This window comes from Gopherus evgoodei, chromosome 3 (genome assembly GCF_007399415.2).
Source record: "Gopherus evgoodei ecotype Sinaloan lineage chromosome 3, rGopEvg1_v1.p, whole genome shotgun sequence".
NCBI classification, from domain to species: Eukaryota; Metazoa; Chordata; order Testudines; family Testudinidae; genus Gopherus; species Gopherus evgoodei.
In genome coordinates this window covers 56770244-56793896 of record NC_044324.1, presented here as the reverse complement: position 1 = coordinate 56793896, position 23653 = coordinate 56770244, and the positions used below count along the sequence as shown (strand labels likewise).

The following is a 23653-nucleotide window of genomic DNA, read 5'->3' as shown; positions in this document are numbered from 1 at the left end:
CTCTACATCATCAAGTTCAAACTTCTCCTGGTGTCCTTCAAGGACCAATGTAATTGTCCCTCCTACTTCCCTTCTCATGTCTTTTATTGTGTTGTTTGCCTTCCCTCTCCTCTTCACTGGTGAAACTACCCTCCATGTCCTGTTTGTCTGCTTCTCCCACAAATAATATGGTACCTCTTTCATGTCTCCACCCTTCCTTAAATTGGTGGACAAACTCACTACCCGCCTTATTTAAATGCCTCCTTCAAGTCCTCCTTCCAAAATGCCTACAAGAAACTAGCTGCCTAAGTGATCTACTTATTAATTTTATTTAAATCTTATGAATCACATTTGTGATGAAAGATGGAATGCAGTGTGGCTTAAAGACACTGTGATTGAAGCTGGCAATTGTTTTGGAGGCCAGTGAGGGACATAAATGATAGAAGGAGGACGGGAGATGATTTCAATGTATTTAATCATCAAGAAAAACAAAAAAATCAACCAAATTTGTATTTAATAAGCCAAATGCCTCTCATCATTCTGCATTTCATCCTGCTCATATGTTGTCTCTTTCCTCCCATCCAAAGTCTTTGTCTTTTCAGACCAGGAATTTGTGAGCCAGCCTTTTCTTGTTCTGCTCAGTTAATGATATTACTGTCTGAACTGATGATATGCACTGAAGTTGTGTGTGTGTTGTAAGCAGTAACTCTGCTTCACTGTTTTCCAGTGTATCACTGCAAAACAATTAATAAAAAAAACCACAGCATCCCTCAAGATAAAATGTTCTCTCTCTCTCTCTATTTATGTTGCCAGGGATTTGAGGGGTTATTCATAGTCTGTTTATTAGGTTTTTTTTCTCCTTATATATTATTTTTAGAAGTTAGAGATGGAAAAACCCTATTAGGTCATCCAATCCATGCTTGACCTAGTGCAGATTTATTCCTTACAAGATTTGGCCCGCTTAACCTGTGAATAAAAGTACCAATCTGCCATGGAAGGAAAGTACAGTAACTCCTCGCTGAACATTGTAGTATGTTCCTGAAAAATGCTACTTTAAGCAAAAGGATGTTAAGCGAATCCAATTTCCCCATGAGAATTAATGTAAATGAGGGGGTTAGGTTCCAGGGAAATTTTTTTCGCCAGACAGAAGGCTATATTTTTTACATATATATACACACCCACACACGTATACACAGTATAAGTTTTAAACAAACAATTTAATACTGTACACAGCAATGATGATTGTGAAGCTTCGTTAAGGTGTTGAAGTCAGAGGGTGGGCTATTTTCCAGGGAATGCCTTACTGTTAAATGATGAACTAGCATGTCCTGAGCCCTCCAGGGTTAACAGATTGTTATTAATGTAGCCTCACACTGTACAAGGCAGCATAAATGGAGAGGGGAGAGACCGCATGACAGAGAGAAACAGAGACACACACCATGTGTGAGAGAGAGATGCTCATTGCACCTTAAAGTACTCTGATCCCACTTTAAGTACATTACCTTTTTAAGTAGGTCAGCAAGTTGAGACAGCAGCTGCTGCCAGCAAGTTCCCTCCCTCCTGAGCTGTGTCATGTCCCATCCTGCCCCACTCTTTGGAAATGGGGTAAAGGAGCGGGGGGGGGGGAGTAGGACACTCTGACAGCACTCCTCTTCTCTCCCTTCCCCTCCCCCACAGCAAGCAGTAGGCTCCTGAGAGCAGCTCCAAGGCAGAGGGCAGGAGCAGAACACGGCAGTGGAGGGAGGGACATCTGAACTGCTGGGCAATGGATATCCTGCTGAGTGGCTGCTACACAGGGAATTTAGGGGAGAGGAGAGCTGGTGGGAGGCTGCCGGTCCACCCTGGTTCCGAGCCCCCACCAACTAGCTCCAACAGGCTGCTCTTCCTGCAAGGAGTGGACAAAGCAGGCAGCTGCCAAACAACTGTTATAAGGGAGCATTGCACAACTTTAAACGTTCATGTTCTCTAATTGATCAGCAACAAACAACAAAACAACGTTAACCGGGATGACTTTAAGTGAGGAGTTTCTGTAGATAATTAAATATTGAAGGTTTCATTCACCAATCTACAGTTAATATCTGAGGTGATTTAAACCATGGGCTAAAAATCTGCTCTTAGTAACATCTCAGTGAAATCAAGTGAAAGTGAAATTTGGCATTACATCCAGGTTAACCCTGGAAGAATGTATTAACTAAAACCTTTTGTTCGTCTATGACTCCCCTTTTACTGAATAGTCTTTCTCTGGCAGCTGTTTCATTTTGTCTGTTTGTGAAAATCAAGCAACACTACATATGTAGTGCTGGGTGATTAACAGCCCCCACCAAAGAAAATATAAATTCACAAACAGTTTAAACAATTGTTTAAAAGTTCATGTGAAAAGGAGCTTTTTTTATTCAGATTTTTTTGTCTCCCCCATACTTCCCTCCACTTTGAAAGTACTTTGAAAAAATCTTAGTTTATCCTAGGGGAAGATTTTTTGTGTGTGTGTGTGTGTGTGTGTGTGTGTGTGTGTGTGTGTGTGTGTGTGTGTGTGTGTGTGTGTGTGTGTGTGTGCGTGCGTTTTTCTCAAAGGGTGCAGGTAATGGACTACTTCAGGTTTCTTAAGGGGTGGAAAAAGAAAGAGAGCTGAAGTATTAAATTATGAAATAAATGCAGTAATAGGGTCATGACCTTGATTTCCTTAAGAATTCCAATTTGCCACAGGAGAGTTTTGGGTGTTGAAGGAAGGCGCACAACAGGACCTGCCAGTAGGGGGTTTGAATATGAGACTTCAGAACTTGGTGGACTAGGTTACATCCAGGTTGAGTATTGTACAAAGCTCAAGTCAGCAATGACTAGAGGACTTTCTCCCTATTCTTTCTGTGTTCTGAGAAGGTCTGGTTCATATCATACTTAGTAGTAATTTCATAATGAAGGTTGTGGCATTATTTATATTGTAGGCCCAGAGTAGATCTTCTTTCAACAAGCTCCGCACAAAAGCTCTTTTTGGTTTGAGATTCGCTTCACACAGAATATTTGTTTGATTTTGAAGGTGTGAATTTAATGAACCACAGCTCCTGATTTGTCATTCTTTGTCCATACATAATTCAAAAAGGCCTGGGTTAAAGCATAATCATCTAACTGATTTTAACCCCTGGTGCTGTCAGGAAATTACTAGAGACGCTAGTGGGATCTTTTGGCCGTCTCTGATGTTACTATGATATTCTGTTAACCATTGTGGGGTACCAGTGGATTTGCATTTGCCCATGTTCCCTTGCTGGTGGCAAGGCATTGCCAACTGCAGAATGCAGCTCTATAGAGAAGGCACAGGCAATACTGACCAATCTGATGGGAGCTTTAATCATAGGTCTCACAGTCCTTCTTAATCCCTTTCTCACAGACCTGCCAGCAAAAGGCATAATTCCCAGCCTAAACGACATTATTCAGATTCCACTTGTCTTTCCAAAGGGCCTTTGTCTGCACTCCCTTTGCACACAGAACTCCCTGTGACAATTCCCTGCATCAAATGACCGCAAGATTAGGTCCTTTGGAGTTAAGAAGTTTGCATCCCTGGAGCTCATATTCTCCAGTCTGGCCAAGATGATGAACCGCTTTCCAGCCCCTGGATCCTGGAGTCAGTCTGCACCAGCCTGGGCCCTCAACACAAATTAGTGCAGCTAGAGTAAGGCTCTATTTTAATCCTTCTGCCCATATTCTTGAAGGGCTGTTCGAGAAAGCAGGGTTACTCTGGTCATTCCCCTTTCCTCCAGACCATACCTCAGTCCTTTGTGCTGAGGGATAGGAAGGTGGTGGCCAGGGCCGGCTCTGGCTTTTTTGCCGCCCCAAGCAAAAAAACCAACCTGGCTGCAGGGAGGCCGGAGCGGCAAACCAAAAAAAAAAAAACGATGCAGACTTTCAGTGCCATTTACTTGGCAGCTCACGGCTGCCTCCCCCGGCTGCGCTGGCAAGCCTCTGGGCGGGCGGCGGCTGCACTCTGGCTAGTGGGACTCCTTGCGCTGCAGACATGCCCTGGGCAGCGGAGTGCGTGCTCCAGCTAGCAGGGGGGAGGGAATGGAGGGGAGAGAGAGAAGTGGGGCGGCCAGGGCTTCTTTCAGCCAGGGTACTTGCCACTCGGCCCCTCCCACCGTGCTGCCTGCTGGGAGAGCTCCGCGCCACTCCTGCCTACAGGTGAATTGAAAGTCGTCCGTCGGCGGGGAGGGAAAGACGCGGGCTGCAGGGCTTGCTACAGACCTGGCATCGGCTGGGGCAGGCAGAGCACGCAGCCCACTGCCAGCAGGGCGCTCTTCCCCTCCTCACCGCCCCCTCGTCCCTTACAGTGGTGCACTGAAAGTCGTCGGTGAAACAAAAGGAAAAATAAAACCCTACCAGGGTGCAGGGTGGCTGGACCGGTGAACCCCCCCAAAAAAAGGCTGCTGTGCTACCCTAGGTTTGGGCAGAATGCCGCCCCTTAGAATCTGCCACCCCCAAGCACGAGCTTGCTCAGCTGGTGCCTGGGGCTGGCCCTGGTGGTGGCATAGGCAGGACCGGCGCTAGTGTTTTTAGCACCCAAGGCACATGGCCATTTTGCCGCCCCGCGCGGTGGTCCACGGCTCTGGTGGAACTGCCACAGGCATTCCTGCGGAGAGGGTCCGCTGGTCCGCGACTCCGGTGGAGCTGCCGCAGCCGTGCCTGCAGGAGGTCCACCGGAGCAGCAGGAGCAGCGAACCGTCCGCAGGAATGCCTGCGGCAGGTCCACTGGAGCTGCAGGACCAGGGGACCCTCCTCAGGCACGACTGCGGCAGGTCCACCAGAGCTGCCTGCTGCATTCTCCCCCGCCGGCAAAATGCCGCCCCCCAATAATCCTGACGCCCTAGGCGATTGCCTCAGCTGCCTAAATGGAAGCGCCGGCCCTGGGCGTAGCAATTGCTGTGGCCAGCTCTGTGCCAACTGAAGATTCCTCAGTGCAGGAGGAATCCTCAAGGGTTTAGTTAAATCAGATTTCAGGCTGTTCATGTTTGCAGAACAGTGCAGAGGAACTAGAGCAGGGGAAAGGATCTGGCTCCAGACCTGTAGTACTTTAAGCTTCACCATAGCACTGTCAGAAATCTTTTAATTTCACTTGCATTTTAATATGATTTATGGGAGATATAAAGACTTTCTTACAGCATCATTTATAAATGTATTAACTGGTTAAAAAATGATATGAAAAGAAAGAATTGGCAAAAGCTCATGAGTACCTAGTACTATACAGGTGTTTACTTTTCCTTTTACTCCTACAGGAGTTCCAGAAATCTCTTGGAGCCAAGCATTCTGTGTATGACACCACAAACAGGACTGGACGCTCCCTCAAAGAGAAAACCTCTCTGGCAGATGACAATTTGAAACTGGACGATATGCTGAGCGAGCTCAGAGACAAATGGGATACGATCTGTGGAAAATCAGTGGAAAGGTAAAATGAAAGGCCAAGTTTCCTTGTTTTAAATGAGACTTGCAGAGGTAAAGAAGAGGGGGGGGTGTTTTTTTTGTGCTTCTCTGTGCTGTATAAGGAGGAATAGAAGTTGGTTGTTTGGAGTATTTTAAATGGGGGAGCACAAGCACTGCTCCTTCCTGTGCTCTGGTCACCTCAAAGGGAAAGATGGGCTGGGAGATGCCCCTGCTCTTCCCTGACACCGGGCATCCCTGCTGAGGGGGAATACACTAAAGTGAGCTGTGTTCTGCATCCTTCCAAGAGGTGGTACGATGTGCATGCTCTCTTTGCGTTCCAGGGAGCTCTGCCCAACCCCCTCTCCCCACAGGCTCCCACTGTGATCCTAAGGTTTTTTCTCGTTCACTAACTGCTGAAAAAAATCGTTATCTATTAGCGACTATTGGATGCTGTCAGTTATATTGCAGGTTTCCTTAATGAATGTGATTGATTTTTTTCTTAGTGTTTTTTTTTTTCCAGACAAAACAAACTGGAGGAAGCCCTGTTATTTTCAGGACAATTTACTGATGCTCTGCAGGCTCTCATCGACTGGCTGTATAAAATTGAACCTCAGTTGGCAGAAGATCAGCCAGTGCATGGAGACATCGATTTGGTGATGAACCTGATTGATAATCACAAAGTAATTATAAAAATATTTTTCTAATTGTTATTAATTAATATCAGACTTTGGGCAGCCACTTCAATATAATTTGTATTTAGTTCTTCTGTAATTGTAAAAAGAAACATTTTCTTAGAATCTGAAGAAAACCATTTAACCTGGAATGTTTGGACATCACGAAGCTGCCGACTACAAAGGAAAATGCTGTGAAATACTATTCAGTGCTTCCAAGGCTCGATCCACTGTAGCTTGGAGAGTGGTTTTGTGAAGTGAAGATTGACGTTGATCCAGGACATAGTCAGTGAATCTGTCATTCTGCAGGCCCAGCCCAGTACTATGGTGGAAAAAGCGACTATGGAGTCCATTGTATCCAATTATAGTAGCTGTGGAACAGTTGGGTGTGGAATGATTCCGTTCCCTTCACATCAGCCACCACTGTATCCCATTGTCAGAAGTCTGTTTAGTTAGGCTTTCATAGAATATTAGGGTTGGAAGAGACCTCAGGAGGTCATCTAGTCCAACCCCCTGTTCAAAGCAGGACTTTGGGCAGAAGAGAAAATATCTGGCCCTCACATATGAGATGTATCTTAGAAACATAGACGTGTGTGTCCTGGAACTGATGCTGCAGTCACATTGTGCACTTTAATATATCAGCAGTAATTCAGTGCATTGTAATTGTCATATCATGTAAAAAGGTCTTTCTTGAAAGTCGATATTTTTCCAGCTATGAACCTGAACATGCAATCACTTAAATATGTGAAATATGTGACATAATCTGTCGCCCATCCAGTCAAATTACCAGATTGACTTTTATTTATATTTTACTATTTTAACCCTGCTCCTTGATGTGCACTTTATCTGACTGCACTGTGATTTGGGACAGACTTGCACATTCATCATCGTGTCAGTAGATCGATTGCTTTGAAGGGCTTAAAGCCCGTGTGTTAAGGTGACCAGATTTTTGTTCATCACAGTGGGTCAAGTAGTTCAGAGGGTCTAGCTGCAATTATAATCCCATGTTGCACAAGGCTAGGCAACTTTTTCAGGTTGAGTGAGCCTACTTCCCAGTATAAATGAGCTGGTGTTGAAGCTTAGAGGGCTTTCTTGCAGAAAATGTGCAAAAATATGCAGCCATGTAACCCCAATTGAAAAGAAAGCCAAATGTAGAGTGTGAAAATCTTAATATGTGCATTTTAGAATGTTTAGATTGAGGTATTTTCTGTAAAACTAAACCCTAATTTAGTCTTCTCCATATCCCCACTAAGTACGTCACACATGAGACACTGAAGCCATGATAAATTGAACATGTAAAATGTGTGTGTGGTCCCCAGGTCTTCCAGAAGGAGCTGGGGAAGAGGACAAGCAGTGTCCAGGCTCTGAAACGCTCTGCTCGAGAACTCATAGAAGGCAGTCATGATGACTCCTCCTGGGTAAAGGTCCAAATGCAGGAGCTAAGCACTCGCTGGGAGACAGTCTGCGCCCTGTCCGTATCCAAGCAAACACGATTGGAACAGGCCCTCCACCAGGTAAAAAAGGATAGGAGAAGCAGAAAAAAACACAGACAAATTTACTGCTTGAAAACATAATGTTATAATTAAGAAAATAATCAAAAAAAATCTTTGAGATTTTTTCCCCTAATTTTATACTTTTTCACTACAGAGTAGGTTGTGCCTTTTCTTCTTTTTTCTTATTATTATTATATTGGGTTAGCACCCAGCAGCCCCAGTCGTGGACCAGAGCCCCCGTTGTACATTAGTCAGCAAAAAGAGACTCTCTGCCCCAAAGACATTACAATTTAAATTGGGGGTGGGCAAACTTTTTGACCTGAGGGCCATATTGGGGTTGCAAAACTGTATGGAGGGCTGGGTAGGGAAGGCTCTGCCTGGCCTCCGCCCTGTTCCACTTCCTGCCCCCTGACTGCCCCCTCAGAACCCCCAACCTATCGAACCCCCCTGCTTCTTGTCCTCTGACCGCCCCCTCCCAGGACCCCCCCAACCACCCCCAGGACCCTACCCCCTATTCCATCCCCCCCTACTCCCAGTCCTCTGACTGTCCCCTGGGACTCCCTGCCCCTTATCCAACCCCCTTGGTCCCGGCCCCTTTACCATGCTGCTCTGGCAGCTTCACCACTTGGCCAGAGCCGAATGCACTGCCCTGCAGGAGTGTGCAGCCCCACCACCCGGAGCGTTGCCCACGTGGCTGTGTGGCTGTGGGGGAGGAGGGACAGCAGGGGAGAGGACAGGGGCTAGCCTCCCTGGCCAGGAGCTCAGGGGCCGGGCAGGATGGGTCTGGCCCACGGGCCGTAGTTTACCCACCTCTAATCTAAATAAAGCCTTTTAGGCACAGACCTGAATAAGGGCTGGTGTGGAGCTGCCCTATCCCAGGAGATGCTTAAGAGGGAAATCACACATGCTCAAGAGGTGTGCATCCCTTAGGATGGGACAGCTTGTCCTCACTGTGTGCCAAGCCCACTGTGCTCACTGCCTTCTTTGGGGTAATATGTTTCCCCAGGGAGCTCAAAAGAAGTAGTAATGTGCTGCCTCTAACTATGGCTATAGCTGGTTGGTTTTTACATCGGGTGCCCACAGATGGACTCTCCTTGTCCTCTCTACCCACATAAGACTTACTCTGTTAATTTTTCTTAAGTAATGATTAAGGCTACTCAGAAGGTGTAATTTCCATCTCTCCAGCTGGTGCATGAAAGCAGCTCCTTGTCATTTTTCAGAATGAAGGCATGATATTCTGAGATGCGCTGCACATACACTATAAATCAGAAGGTTAAAAGCATGAACAGGCTTTTAGGCTTCCTACAATTTTTGAGACGCATGAGACATTTTTACAGTCATGGAAATGTAGTACTGTATATCATTGACTTTTTAATGGAAAGTTAATGTGCCTGTATTGCTACATGATTAATGACTCCAAAGCTGGACTCAGCTTCATTGTTCAGAGAAGAATCCAAAGCCGAGTGATTTCTGTCAGATTCCCTCAGAAAGGGCTGTTTTTTTTCCTTACAGGCAGAGGAATTTCACGCTGTTGTGCATGTTCTTTTGGAGTGGCTGGCTGAGGCAGAGCAGGCCCTTCGTTTCCATGGAATCCTCCCAGATGATGAAGAGGCTCTGCGAACACTAATCGATCAGCACAGGGTAAGTAAGATAATGGAGAGGATACTGGCTGCTAGACTTAATTTATTAAAAGGTGGAAATAAAATTAAACTAAGCAAAGTATCTCTAGTATAATCACATCCTGCAACAAGACTTATTTTCACAGTTATTTCTAGAATAAAAAATGAAAAGTTCTGTAAATTTGAGGGTTCAACACTCATTTTTAGTTCAGGCTATCTGTCTATCAGAGTAACATCTCACTAGGCTTTAAAGCCATTTTGTTGTACTAAGAAAATAATGCAAAAAATAGCATTTTTAAGGGAGTTGTATAAAATTAGAGACTGGTTCAAAAACTTTCTTGCAAGCAATGTAACATGGTAAGCTTTGTTGATAAGAAGTTTTAATACCAACAGTATAGCTGTTCTCCTAGCAACTCTGAGTTGAGTGAAACCACTATACACCTTTTTGTCAAGATCATCTATACATGTCATCAAAATGATGTTATCAGCCATTATTAACCTTCTGGTATAATGAAACACCATGTTGACATGCTTCACATGCATTATGTGTATTGAAATATTACAATGACAAAGATACTGGAGATGTTAGGTTACAAACCATCAAACTGGATTTCAACTAACGAAATGCGAAAATGACTAAGTTAATGACACAACTGAGGAAAAACTCCGGGGCATATCTCTTCCATTGAGAAAGTTATCTTCAAAAAACTCAAAATGCCTTCCATGCAGTTGTAGTAGTAAGAATGGCCATACTGGGTCAGACCAGCTGTGCATCTAGCCCAGTATCCTGTCTTCTGACAGTGGCCAATGCCAGATGCTTCAAAAGGAATGAACAGAACAGAATTAGCCAGTTAGCTTGTAGCTTATGCAGTAGAAGCTCATGCACCTCTAGAGGTCCCAGGTTTGATCCTGTGGTCTGTTGCTGTTACATTAAGTTGTAGTCAGCAGTGTCACTGTTAAAATGTATAGTCATACCTTTAGAGAAGATGGGCTCTCTTCCCTAAAAGCTTATAACTAGTGAAAAGATGCTGCCAAAGGAGATGGGGAAGGGAACAGTGAAGTTTAGTGTGTGATAGTTAAAGTAATATAATATCTTTTGGAGGGTGGGATAGCTCAGTGGTTTGAGCATTGGCCTGCTAAACCCAGGGTTGTGAGTTCAGTCCTTAAGGGGGCCATTTAGGGATCTAGGGCAAAATCAGTATTTAGTCCTGCTAGTGAAGGCAGGGGGCTGGAGTCGATGACCTTTTGGGGTCCCTTCCAGTTCTATGAGATAGGTACATCTCCATGTATCATCATTAGGGCAATTATCAAGTGATCCATCCCATGTCATCCAGCCCCAGCATCTGGCAATCAGAGGCTTAGGGACTCCCAGAGCATGGGATTGAATCACTGACCATCTTAGCTAAAAGCCATTGTTGAACCTATCCTCCATGAATTTATCTAATTCTTTTGTCAGCCCAGCTACACTTTCAGCCTTCACAACCTCCCCTGGCAATGGGTTTCACACGCTGATTCTACTTTGTATGAAGAAACACTTCCTTTTGTTTGTTTTAAACCTGCGGCCTATTAATTTCATTGGGTGACCCCTGAGTCTTGTGTTCTGTGAAGGGGTAAATAACACTTCCTCATTCACTTTTTCCACAACATTCATTATAAACCTCTATCATATTCCCTCTTAGTCGTCTCTTTTCAAAGCTGAACAGTTCCAGTCTTTTTAATCTTTCCTAATATGGAAGCTGTTCCTTACCCCTAATCATTTTTGTTGCCTTCTTTGTACCTTTTCCAGTTCTAATGTATCCTTTTTGAGATGGGGAGACCAGAATGGCATGCAGTATTCAATGTGTGGGCATACCATGAATTTATATAGTGGCATTATGATATTTTCTGTTTTATTATCTATCCCATTCCTAATGGTTCCTAAAATGCAGTTAGCTTTTTTGACTGCCATTGCACATTGAGTGGATGTTTTCAGAGAACTAACTATCCACAATGACCCTCAAGATCTTTTTCTTGAACGGTAGTAACTAATTTAGTATGTATACATTTTGTATGCATATTTGAGATTGTTTTCCAGTGTGCATTACTTTCCATTCATCAACAGTGAATTTCATCTCCCATTTTCTTGCCCAGTCATCTAGTTTTGTGAGATCCCTTTGTAACTCTTCGCAGTCTGCTTTGGACTTAACTATCTTGAGTAATTTTCTATCATCTGCAAATGTTGCCACTTCAGTGTTTATCCTTTTTCCATATCACTTATGAATATGTTGAACAGCACTGGTCCCAGTACAGACCTCTGGGGGACCCTTCTATTTAGCTCTCTCGAGTCTGAAAATGACCATTTATTCCTAACTTTTGTTTCCTGTCTTCTAACTGCTGATCCATGAGATGACCTTCCCTCATATCCCATGACTGCTTACTCTGCTTAAGAACCTTTGGTGAGGGACCTTGTCAAAGGCTTTCTGAAAGTCAAAGTACACTATATCCACTGGATCACCCTTGTTCACATATTTGTTGACCCTCTCAAATAACTCTAATAGATCGGGGAGGCATGATTTCTCTTTACAAAAGCCATGTTGATCTTCCCCAACAAATCATCTATGTGTCTGATAATTCTGTTTTATGCTATAGTTTAAACTAATTTGCCTGATACTGAAGTTAGGCCATGACTACTGTGAGGGACAAAATTGCAACAAAACCTCCATGCAGTTGAGGGTGCAAAAAAAAGCATCGTATTTTTACCACTCCTTGTGGTTAGTGTTATCAGCTGACAGGGCATGACCGTCTAACTGCGCATAACTCAGTAATCTTCAGAGTATCCTGACTTCAACCACACACAGATCTCAGGGCATCCATATGTAGTATCTGCTCCTTCTAGTGCCTGTCATCACCACTGACAGCATGTCTGGTTCACTGTTGTGTTGCCACTGGTTTCCTCACTGTGCCTGTTTACTGCTTTCCCATCTGAGGGAACTTCAGCACAGGAGGGAACGTTTCAACAACTGCCACTGAGTTGTGTGGAAATTTGCCACTTAATTTGGGGTCACTGGGAATGTAGTGCTTTGTGCTGTGGCTCCCTAGCTCCATCCTCCTCTGCCTGGCCACACCTTCCCCATATATGTCACCATACATTGATGCCATGGAAGCGCTGGCAGCTGCTTTTCTGGTCCCTTTGAGGGAGTGAAGTATGCCTGTTATCTGCCCGTCTTCTCTAACTGCACCAAATGGTTCCCTTTCATTTTTTTGCTCTCCTCTGTATAAGTGAAATCCTGGCCCTGCTGAAATCAGTGTCACAACCCCCATTGATTTTAATGGAGCCTGCATGTCATTCTGTGTCACTAGACTAATAAAATAATTCCCACAAAAATAAAACTTAGCCAAGTTATAGTTAAGATTGCTAAGTCCACTCTAAAAGAAGATGTACCATTAATCACATTATTTTTTGTAAAAAAAAAAAAAAAAAACATTGAAACTATGGAAATCACAATCTAAGAACAATTCTGACAGCATCCTTAATACCCCATGCACACATTAATAAATCGAAAAAATTCTCACCAGGTACTATGCTACACTTTTGGACTCACCAGAGTTGTTATTCTCCAAACGTTAATAACCAATTTTCAAATGCCACCTTCTGATGAGAGGTTAGGAAGGAAGGGGCTTATACAGGAGCTCTCACTGCAGCCATAACCAGGGGACTTCAACTAGTACCTTCAAAATAAAAAAAACTGTAACAGTATTAGAGCTACTTACTTAATCTAGTTAGGTGTTATTTTACTGCGGGGTTAGATTCAGTCTTTTAATTACTATTTATCGGTGATGATGTAAATTGCAAATATTTACATAAGTACCTAATTTTCCCCCTAAACTTGGTATGTGTGTTGTGCCAATTAATCTCGCAAAGGATGACTTGCTTTTGAAATTTGTACAGCATTACCATTTGTGGTATACAGTGTTAATTTGATAATGAGCGTGATATCTCCAATGTACATCTGAACTTCTTAGGAGAAAAAATGAAAGGTAGGTAAGTGTGGTATGTTACATAAATTTAAAACATCATCTCTTTTCCATCTATGTTGCTACAATATTATCCCTAATCACTTATTAGATTATAATGACTGCATTATTGAGGTAAATGTTAGATGTGTCCTTTATTCACAGTGCATTTTATAATTCCTGTAAAATGATTTTAATACCTTTGTATCAAGCCACATATTGAAAGCTTTTTCATTTTTAAGCATTTAACCTCAAAGGTCCATTTTTATGTCCCACTACTTAGCTTTTTTTCTTGAAAACTGCACATGATTTAATGAAGGCTACATGTCATAGACAATTTAGGTTTTCTACCACTCATCACGGTCTCTGAAGACTAAGAGGTACAGTAGGTTAATGCACTACATTAGGTAATAAAAGATATGAATTTGTTCTCAATCTCTCTCTAGCGTATCACTAAACCACCACAGAGTTCAGCACAGTTTGGGGAAGCTCAGTATTCCAAACATCTAGGTTGTTGCAGATCAGGGTTTTGAGGTTTGTTTATAGAGTTGTGTAGGGAAAGTTGCATTATGTTTGCCAATATTCTGCCTTGCTCTTGCCAGTGCTGCCAGTTTCTCAGTGTAACAAATACTAAAATACACTATATGTACAGAAACCATTTTGAGCTGAAATTGCAAGAATAGCTCATGGGATTTCAACACAACCAGACTGGAAACATAACCCTGATTTGTTCTCAGAGTCATTCACTTATTTAACCTTTAACCAGATTCAGGTACTGCCTACTCTGCCCAAATCAAATCTAACTACACAATCTGCAAGTTTTAGGAGGTAATTAGAAATTGACAAGAACTTGTTGAAGCCTGAGCACCCACCTCTCAGCTTTCCCCCCAAGCCCAGCTGCTGGAGATACTGTGGGACATGTGCAGGTATCCAGGGCACCCAACTTCGCAAGCCCATCCGCAGCTCCCCAACTGCCTAGCGGGAATGTTCATGTCAATTTCATTTTCTCCCTGCAGGAGAGCTTTCCAAGTGGGCAGCCGGTTACCATCATTTCAGTTTTCCTGATGGAAAATCAAATTTTGGGGGAAAAATATTTTTCCATTGGAAAATAATTCTCATGGAAAATTCCCAACCAGTTCTGCTGTCTAGTTCTTTATAGTTTGTTCCTTCAGCATCTGTTAAGGAACTTTTACCTGGGTATATTGTAGGATTAGTATTGATAAACAGGCTAGGTCTCCTGAAAATTTTCTGACAGTGACTCCAACCACAGCACATTTGATTTACAGTATCTTATAGAGTGGTATGATTTTTTTTAATAAGATCATGTATACGAAAAGCATATACAACATTTTGCATTACTAAAGCGTTTCAGGCTAATATGTTACATATTTTAAATCTTAATTTAGTTCTTTATATGGAATAGGTTTTTTAAATGTTCTTAACTTTTCTTGTACGTAGTGGTGGTATAGCAGTGTTAGTCCCAGGTTATTAGAGAGACAAGGTGGATGAGGTAATATCTTTTGGATCTATTGGATCAGCTTCTGCTGTTGAGAGAGACATGCTTTTGAGCTACACAGAGCTCTTCTCCACATCTGGGAAAAGTACTCAGAATGTCACAACTAAATATGAGATTGAACAGAAAGTTTAGCATAAGTAGTTAGCATGTATTTAAGGGACCATTCAAGGTGAAGTGGCCCATTAATACCAATGCAGTCATAGGACAAAAGGGGAGGGGGGAATATTGGGTAATTGTAGTAATAAGCCATAAATCTTGTGTCTTTATTTAGACCAGGATTTTTAGCATCTAGCAGTTATGAATTTAAGCACCCAGGCTCATCTTTTGAAAGTGACAGTTTCCCAGACCTTAAGAAGAGCTCTGCATGGCTCAGAAAAGCTTGTTTCTCTCACCCACAGAAGTTGATCAAGTGAAAGGTATTACCTCACCCACCTTATCTCTCTGAACTTTTCTTATAAGAATTGGACTTGTCTCGTCTCTTACTTCTTTTCCTCTGCCCATTGAATCAGTTCAAGCTTTGAGTGATCCAGTAGAGAACTTTAATCTTCCAGATTTGGCCAACACTCATTGAAGTTACTCAGATTTTTCTTTCAACTGGTGCCAGCATCTAACTGAAATCGTGTTTCTGGTTTAGGAATTCATGAGGAAGCTGGAGGACAAAAAGACAGAACTAAATAAAGCAGCAGGTATGGGAGAAGCCATCCTGGCTATCTGCCACCCAGACTCCATCACTACCATTAAGCACTGGATAACAATCATCAGAGCCAGATTTGAAGAGGTCAGTATGTCTCATGCAGCCTTCATAGTAACAGGCAATCTTTGATAATTTGGAACATAGCTGGCAATTAACAAGATTGTTGCGTTGGAGGAAATGATCCAGCTGTTGAGAACACAACTATTTAAAATACCCAAGCTGATAGATGTGAAGAGGCCAGGTTTTACTCTGCTTTTGAGAAGTAAAAGAATAACTACAGCAGCTACTCAGACTCTTTTTTTAGGAAATACCACTCCTCATTTCTCCTCAGCAAATTCAGAGTATCAAGGGAGAGAGTATAATGGTTTAAAAAAACAACAGTCAGGATATATACAGAGTAGTCTGTCGTTGCTCAGTAATAATCATGTTAGAAGATACTGGATTCCAAAATATTCTTAAAATGCCCCCATGAATCCAGTGGTGATTTCCAAATTGTTCAGCAGCTTTCCATAAGCCACAAAACAGGATTATGGTAATGTGAACTATGTAGATTTTAGTTCACACCAACAGGGTCTACACAAGATAGATGGAGTGCAATGCATTAGAGAACTCTAGAGTTCACACGCTGTAGTCTGGACTACAATGCCATGTAGACAAGCCTTAGTGGGCATGCCGTGGAGAATACATGCTCTGCTTCTGGAGGTGAAGTTTTGTGTCTATGTTTATAGTTTAAAGCAGTGGTTCTCAAACTTCTGTACTGGTGACCCCTTTCATGTAGCAAGCCTCTTAGTGCGCACCCCCCCATCCCCATATAAATTAAAATTTTAATATATTTAACACCATTATAAATGCTGGCGGCAAAGCGGGGTTTGGGGTGGAGGCTGACAGCTCACAGCCCCCCGAGTAATAACCTTGCAACCCCCTGAAAGGTCCCGACCCCTAGTTTGAGAACCACTGGAAAAGGGAACCTTTAAAGGAAAACAAATAGTAGCCAAATACAGCTTACAGAGTGTCCAAAAATGGGGACCTGATTCTACCTGATTCACTTAGCCTAGTATTTCCAGTGCTCTCAGTGGGGCTATTTTTGTGAGGAAAGGTGTGTAGGATTAAGTCCTTAATATGCTGTGAGAATACGCTATTGTGGAAGTTTAATAAAACCTGAAGGTTAATGCTTGTGATGAAACATGGTTGATTTGGGAACTCCAGGTGCACAGCACCTCTGATAATCCTGATACTTGTTTAAAACAGGAAAGGAGGGAGAAAGCTCTGTGATAAAAGCAGGTGAGGCACTTTCAAAAGAAACTTACCAGATGGGGAAAAATTCATTGATTGACTTTTTATCAAGGTATTAGCATGGGCAAAGCAACATCAGCAGAGACTGGCAGGAGCCCTGGCTGGACTTATTGCTAAGCAGGAGTTGTTGGAAGCCTTATTGTCCTGGTTGCAGTGGGCAGAGACTACTCTTAGTGAAAAAGATAAAGAGGTCATCCCCCAGGAGATCGAGGATGTTAAAGCACTCATAGCCGAACATCAGGTAAGGCATGAAAAATGTGAAAGGTGTCTTAAGGATTTTGTACTGACACATGCATCTTAGATTTGCTACATAATCAAATATGAGCCGATTCTAATTATTTACAGGACGTTTAATGATCCAGTTTCCAGATACCTGATTGTACGTTCCCTGTCCCTATGATTGATCCCAGCCTTGTTCAAGCAAAGCAAATAAATGAAAATGCAGCGATGTTTTAAAAACATGCACCAGCTTGTTAGGAATAAGGACATTGTACATTTCAAGTATCAGAGGGGTAGCCATGTTAGTCTGGATCTGTAAAAGCAGCAAAGAGTCCTGTGGCACCTTACAGACTAACAGATGTATTGGAGCATGAGCTTTCGTGAGTGAATACCCACTTCGTCGGATGCATCCAACGAAGTGGGTATTCACCCAGGAAAGCTCATGCTCCAATACATCTGTTAGTCTATAAGGTGCCAAAGGACTCTTTGCTGCTTGTACATTTAAAAAGTACCTATAGTATCAGGCAGTGCTGCTTCCTGGAACCAGCACTGCATTGTCTGCTTTGCTGAATGAATTTTAAAACATGTTTTATGCAAGTGACCATCCTTGCTTCACGGCAGATCCTAATTGACTCTCCTCTGAGCTGTTCTCGGTTAGTCTGGACAGCAAAGGACCTGGAGTTGCCTTGAATTCAGGGTCTTTTGCACATCACACCCGGTGTGCCAAGTGTGGCTACATATTTTTAAATGTAGACTTCCTTTAGCAGCTCTGCCATAATGTAGATAGAAGTTCATATAGGTAATATTTCTTAGCTACAAAATACTTATTTTATATTTAATTGGAATGATAGGATTTATTTTAGTGAAAGAGAAATGTCTCTTGTGTCTCCTGCTGTAATTTTCCTGACAAGTAGTTGCCCTTCCTCTGTAACTTGGAATTCTACTTTCTTTATTTGTCTTTCTTGTCAATTATTCTTCTACATTGATAATTAAAGCAGCTACCATTTAATTGCAGACGTTTATGGAGGAAATGACCAGAAAACAGCCTGATGTGGATAAAGTCACAAAGATCTACAAAAGGAAGGCAGTTGAACCCACTCTAATACAGTCTCATATTCCTGTGCTAGATAAAGGGAGAACAGGAAGTAAGTAATGGAATTTTGGGGGGAGGTCGCACGTGTCATTACTTTTCCAATATAAATGATTGATTTCTCATGAACTAATACTATTAGGTGTCATTACTATCTGAACAGTTTGGTAAAACAAGGTGAAATTATTCCTCCGTTGGTTTTTCTAACTCCTTTGTCATATGTTTTTTCATTGAGAGGAACGTGTCTATTTGGTAACAGACTTTGTAGCTAATTGTGCCAATACATAACAAGGCAAACATGACACCTACTGTAATAGAATTTGTACTAATTCCTTCCCAAAATACAGAGTGAACTATTTAATTTCTCTTCAATAAGACTCAAATACCTCTTAACCTTTTACAAGCGACTGTCACAAATGATCAGTGTAATATGATTTCTTTAGTAGAATAATTGCAGAAAACTATTTATATTTATTAATAAACATTGATGAGGCATTCCAGTATCTGTGCTTCATTTCATCACATTGCTACTGATTTTTATGATCTGATGCTAATTTTCATACATGCAGTTTTGTGTGTACTGTACCTTCCTAGCGGTAAGTTTTTGTAAACTCAAATATAGAATTGACACCTGCAAAGAGTATGTATATGCCAATTATGTGCCAACATATGACCATTCTGAAAGTGCTAATAATTTTGCATGCAAAATTGTGGAAACAAAATTAAAGGCTGGACTGAGGCTTCCTTAAAAATGTCACTCATAAAGTTAATTTTTTTAACCCTGTTGTGTTTTAACACCCACTCTTGCAGAAAGTGCCAAGAGACCTTTAATGGTCTTTAGCTGGTAAAGGTGGGTTGTTTGTTGTTGTTTCTTACTGACTCATCCAAAAGATGAAATACCTAGCTGCACAGTGCAGCACAAGACAGTACTGATTGGTTATGAGGAGCACCACCTAATGAATTCCCTCTCTCCTATCCTGCATGAAACAACATGGATTTTAGTAGGTCTCCCAACTGAGGCCTTGGCTACACTGGAGAGTTGCAGCGCTGGCGATGGCTTTACAGCACTGCAGCTTACTCACCGTCCACACTTGCAAGGCACATACAGCGCTGTATCTCCCTGGCTACAGTGCTGCATATACTCCACCTCTGCCTGGGGAATAACGACTGCAGCACTGGTGATGCAGCGCTGCTCCGCCAGTGTGGCCACCAAAAGCGCTGTTATTGGCCTCCAGAGGTATTCGGAGGTATCCCAGAATGCCTGCTCAGCCACTCTGCTCATCAGTTCGAACTCTACTGCCCTGGCCTCAGGTGACCCGCCCTTTTAATGCCCCGGGAATTTTAAAAATCCCCTTCCTGTTTGCTCAGCCAGGTGTGGAGTGCAATCAGTGAATCTTTCCAGGTGACCATGCCTCCACACACCAAACGAGCCCCAGTATGGAGCAATGGCGAGTTGCTGGACCTCATCAATGTTTGGGGGGCGGAGGAAGCTGTGCAGTCACAGCTGCACTGCAGCCGTAGGAATTACGATACCTATGGGCAGATATCAAGGGCCATGCTGGAAAGGAGCCATGACTGGGACGCGGTGCAGTGCAGGTTTAAAGTGAAGGAGCTGCGGAGTGCCTATTGCAAATCCCGTGAGGGAAACTGCCGCTCTGGTGCTGCCCCCACGACCTGCCGTTTTTACAAAGAGCTGGACACGATACTTGGGGGTGACCCCACCGCCAATCCAAGGACCACGATGGACACTTCAGAGCAGGGGCGGGAGGTGGAGGCAGAGGAGGAAGAGGGGGAGGAGGAAACCAAGAGTGAGGGTACTGGGGTGGGGGGAGACACCCCGGAGTCCCAGGAGGCATGCAGCCAGGAGCTCTTCTCAAGCAAGGAAGAAGGTAGCCAGTCACAGCAGCCGGTACTTGGTGAAGGACAAGCAGAGAAGCGGGTTCCCGGTAAGCGGCTTTTATTTTCAGGATGAAAATGTTTCGGAAGAGGAGGGAGGGTTAGGGCTGCATGCATGCATGTCTAAATGTGGAATAGCCCATTGATGTGGTCTGTCACATTGCGGTAATCGGCCTCTGTAATCTCTTCAAAAGTTTCAGCCAGAGCGTGGGCAATGCGCTTGCGCAAGTTTATAGGGAGAGCCACTGTGGTCCTTGTCCCAGTCAGGATAACGCATCTGTGCCACTGTGCCGCGAGGGGTGGGGGGACCATTGCTAAACACAGGCAAGCTGCATAGGGGCCAGGGCAGAATCCGCATTGCTGTAGAAGACCCTCCCGCTCTTCCCAGGTGACCAGCAGCAGCGAGATATCTTCCAGGGTTAACTCCTGTGGAAAATGCTGGGAGAGTGTTCACTGTAGGTGCCCCCTGCAGCAGTTTGCTTTCCCCAATGCACAGAAACCCCAGCATAGCCCTGAAGCAATCAGTCCCCCTTACTCATCATTTCGGGGCTCCTGTGGGTTATGTGCGCTCTCTTTGATATGGGAAAATTATGCTAAGGTGAAGACTGTAAACTCCTTCACTGTCTGGGAATAACTGTCTGAGATATAAACAATGCTGCCTCTGTTAACTGTTGCCTTTTTTTCCTTTCCACAAGCGACCTTGAGTTCTCAGCTGCCCATGTTAACAGCAGCTCAAAGACTCCAAAACCTGCGGAAGAAGCCGCCAAAAAGCAAAGATGACCTGCTGCAAACAGTTATGGATCACTCTGCCAGAGAGAATAAAAAACTGCAGGACTGGAGGAAAAGGGAAAGCAGGATCTGCCAGAGAAACGCAGCGGCCAGGAAGCAAAGCACAAAGCACTGATAAGCATCCTGGCACGCCAAGCGGACTCTATCCAGGCGCTTGTAGTCATGCAGGCAGAGCACTACCGCACCACCCACCCCCTGTCCTAAAGCTCCTTCCCTTGTGCCCCAATGTCAGCTCCAAACCCCCTTCCCCAGCATCCAGGTTCTTACCTCCACCAGCTGCCTCCAAGACCTGTATGTTCACCAACCAGCCCTGAGAACTACGACCCTTACCCTCTGCACTCAACCCCCATCACCATGCAGTATAGGCATCCTGAAGTGCAGCAGTCATTGCACAGCACTCCAGACAGGACATATTCAAACCTGTGACTGTACAGTTCCCCACCACACCCTGCTGCCCTTTTAGGTTCCCAAAATGTTGTGTGTCTGTCAATAAAGTTATTTTCTTTTCAATAAATGAATTCTTGGCTTTGAAAAGAGTCTTTATTATTGCAGAAAGTCAAAGATACCTTTGCCCAGGAAAGAAACAGGCACTGCAAATCAGCTTAGGAAAAACAGATTCCTACTAACATCGTAACCACTGCACTTCACTCCCGTGCAAGGCACCAAACAATACTGTTGGTTTTCAGCCTCAAATTCCTCCCTCAAGGCATCCCTGATCCTTGAAGCCCTGTGCTGGGCCTCTCTAGTAGCCCTGCTCTCTGGCTGTGCAAATTCAGCCTCCAGGCATTGAACCTCAGAGGTCCACGCCTGACTGAATGTTTCAGCCTTCTCTTCACAAATATTATGGAGGGTACAGCACGCGGATATAACCGCAGGGATGTTGCTTTCCCCCAAGTCTAGCTTCCCATACAGAGATGGCCAGCGCCCTTTTAAACGGCCAAAAGCACACTCCACAGTCATTCAGCACCGGCTCAGCCTGTAGTTGAACCGGTTCTTGCTCCTGTCAAGCTTCCCTGTATACGGTTTCATGAGCCAAGGCATTAACGGGTAAGCGGGGTCTCCAAGGATCACAATGGGCATTTCGACGTCCCCTACTGTGATCTTCCGGTCTGGGAAAAAAGTTCCTGCCTGCAGCTTCCTGAACAGGCCAGTGTTCCGAAAGATGCTTGCGTCATGCACCTTTCCGGGCCAGCCTGTGTTAATGTCAATGAAACGCCCACGGTGATCCACAAGCGCCTGGAGAACCATAGAGAAATACCTCTTCCGATTAATGTACTCTGATGCTAGGTGGGGTGGTGCTAGAATAGGAATATGCATCCCATCTATTGCCCCTCCACAGTTAGGGAAACCCATTTGTGCAAAGCCATCCACAATGTCCTGCACGTTCCCCAGAGTTACGGTTCTTCTTAGCAGGATGCGATTAATGGCCCTGCAAACTTGCATCAAAATGACTCCAAACTGGTTCACGACCGATCGGTAGCTGTCTGGAGTTGCCAGCTTCCAGATTGCAATAACCACCCACTTCTCCACTGGCAGGGCAGCTCTCAATCTCGTGTCCTTGCGCCGCAGGGTGGGGCTGAGCTCAGCACACAGTCCCATGAAAGTGGCTTTTCTCATCCGAAAGTTCTGCAGCCACTGCTCGTCATCCCAGACTTCCATGATGATGTGATCCCACCACTCAGTGCTTGTTTCCTGAGCCCAAAACCGGCGTTCCACGGTGCTGAGCATTTCCGTGAAAGCCACAAGCAATGTCATGTCGTACGTGTCAGGCGACTCTCTATCATCGTCGGACTCCTCATCACTTTGGAGCTTAAGGAATAGCTCAACTGCCAAACATGGTGTGCTGGCGAGACTCTTCGGCATACTCCTCAGCAGTTCGGGCTCCAGTTCCCACTGAAATCGCGCTGCACAGAAACCGTTGGGAGAGTCCAATGGCGCCAAACGTGGATGGAAAAACAGTGATTGCTGGGATGTGAAGTGATGCATCATGGGGCGTTGGGACAGGAAGCGGAATGACCCGCACTCTCCGCCCCCTTCCCACAACCCACAGTGCCAAAATGGGACGAGGTGCTCTGTGGGATAGCACTCCATAATGCACCACTCCCAACAGCGCTGCAAATGTGGCCACACTGCAGCACTGGTAGCTGTCAGTGTGGACACACTGCAGCGCTTTCCCTACACAGCTGTACGAAGACAGCTGTAACTCCCAGCGCTGCACATCTGCAAGTGTAGCCAAGGTCTGAGTTTCATGTAAAGAGAATCCTTGAGTGAGGTGATTTAAAATTTTTGTATCTCTACCTCTGCCTCCAGAATGAGGCTATTTGTTCTGCAGTGCTCACTCACACCTTACTTGCAGTGTGACTATTTATAAACATTTTTCTGTGCTGGTGCCAATTGAAAAGTATGGCTAGTAGTGGAAAGTGTCATGTAGACGAGGCCCAGGTGTTTTAACCATCATGTTGTCTTACTCTGGCAATGGCAAAACTCCCATTAATTACAATGTGGGGACCAGGATTTGGCTCATCATTTGTTGCAGAAAGGAGTCTTTTTAAAGAGGTCGATCATCATTCACCTGAAAATATACTGTGTTTTAAATTGGTTGGAACATAGAGAAAAATAAGTCTATGCTAACCTGTATTTTGTTTTAATAGGAAAACGTTCCCCAACAGCAGGCATGTATCCATCAGGAACACAGGCACAAATTGAAACCAAGAATCCAAGGATAAACCTATTAGTCAGCAAATGGCAGCAAGTCTGGCTTCTAGCCTTGGAAAGAAGAAGAAAATTGAATGATGCTTTGGATAGACTAGAAGAGGTCAGCTCACAGCATATATATTATATACTAAGTGTATTTTTGTTTAACCCTGCATTTCCTGTTAAAAAGCGATAGTAATGCCAGCCTTACATTTTTGTTATATGATGGATAGTTAGATGGAAACATCTTGATATGTGCATGCAAAAAGCAGCTAATCCTATTTTAATAGTGAATAGAATCAAA

At 43.9% G+C, this 23653-nt stretch overlaps 1 protein-coding gene across 1 annotated transcript in view; it reads left to right on the top strand.

The window, feature by feature from the left end:
- Positions 1-23653, top strand: part of DST (dystonin) — a 550812-nt gene that overhangs the window by 503237 nt on the left and 23922 nt on the right. Inside the window, 8 exon segments of the mRNA XM_030558316.1 lie at positions 5238-5407; positions 5903-6062; positions 7373-7567; positions 9059-9187; positions 15309-15452; positions 16714-16902; positions 17896-18025; positions 23307-23470. Of these exon segments, the coding sequence (XP_030414176.1) occupies positions 5238-5407; positions 5903-6062; positions 7373-7567; positions 9059-9187; positions 15309-15452; positions 16714-16902; positions 17896-18025; positions 23307-23470 (1281 nt within the window).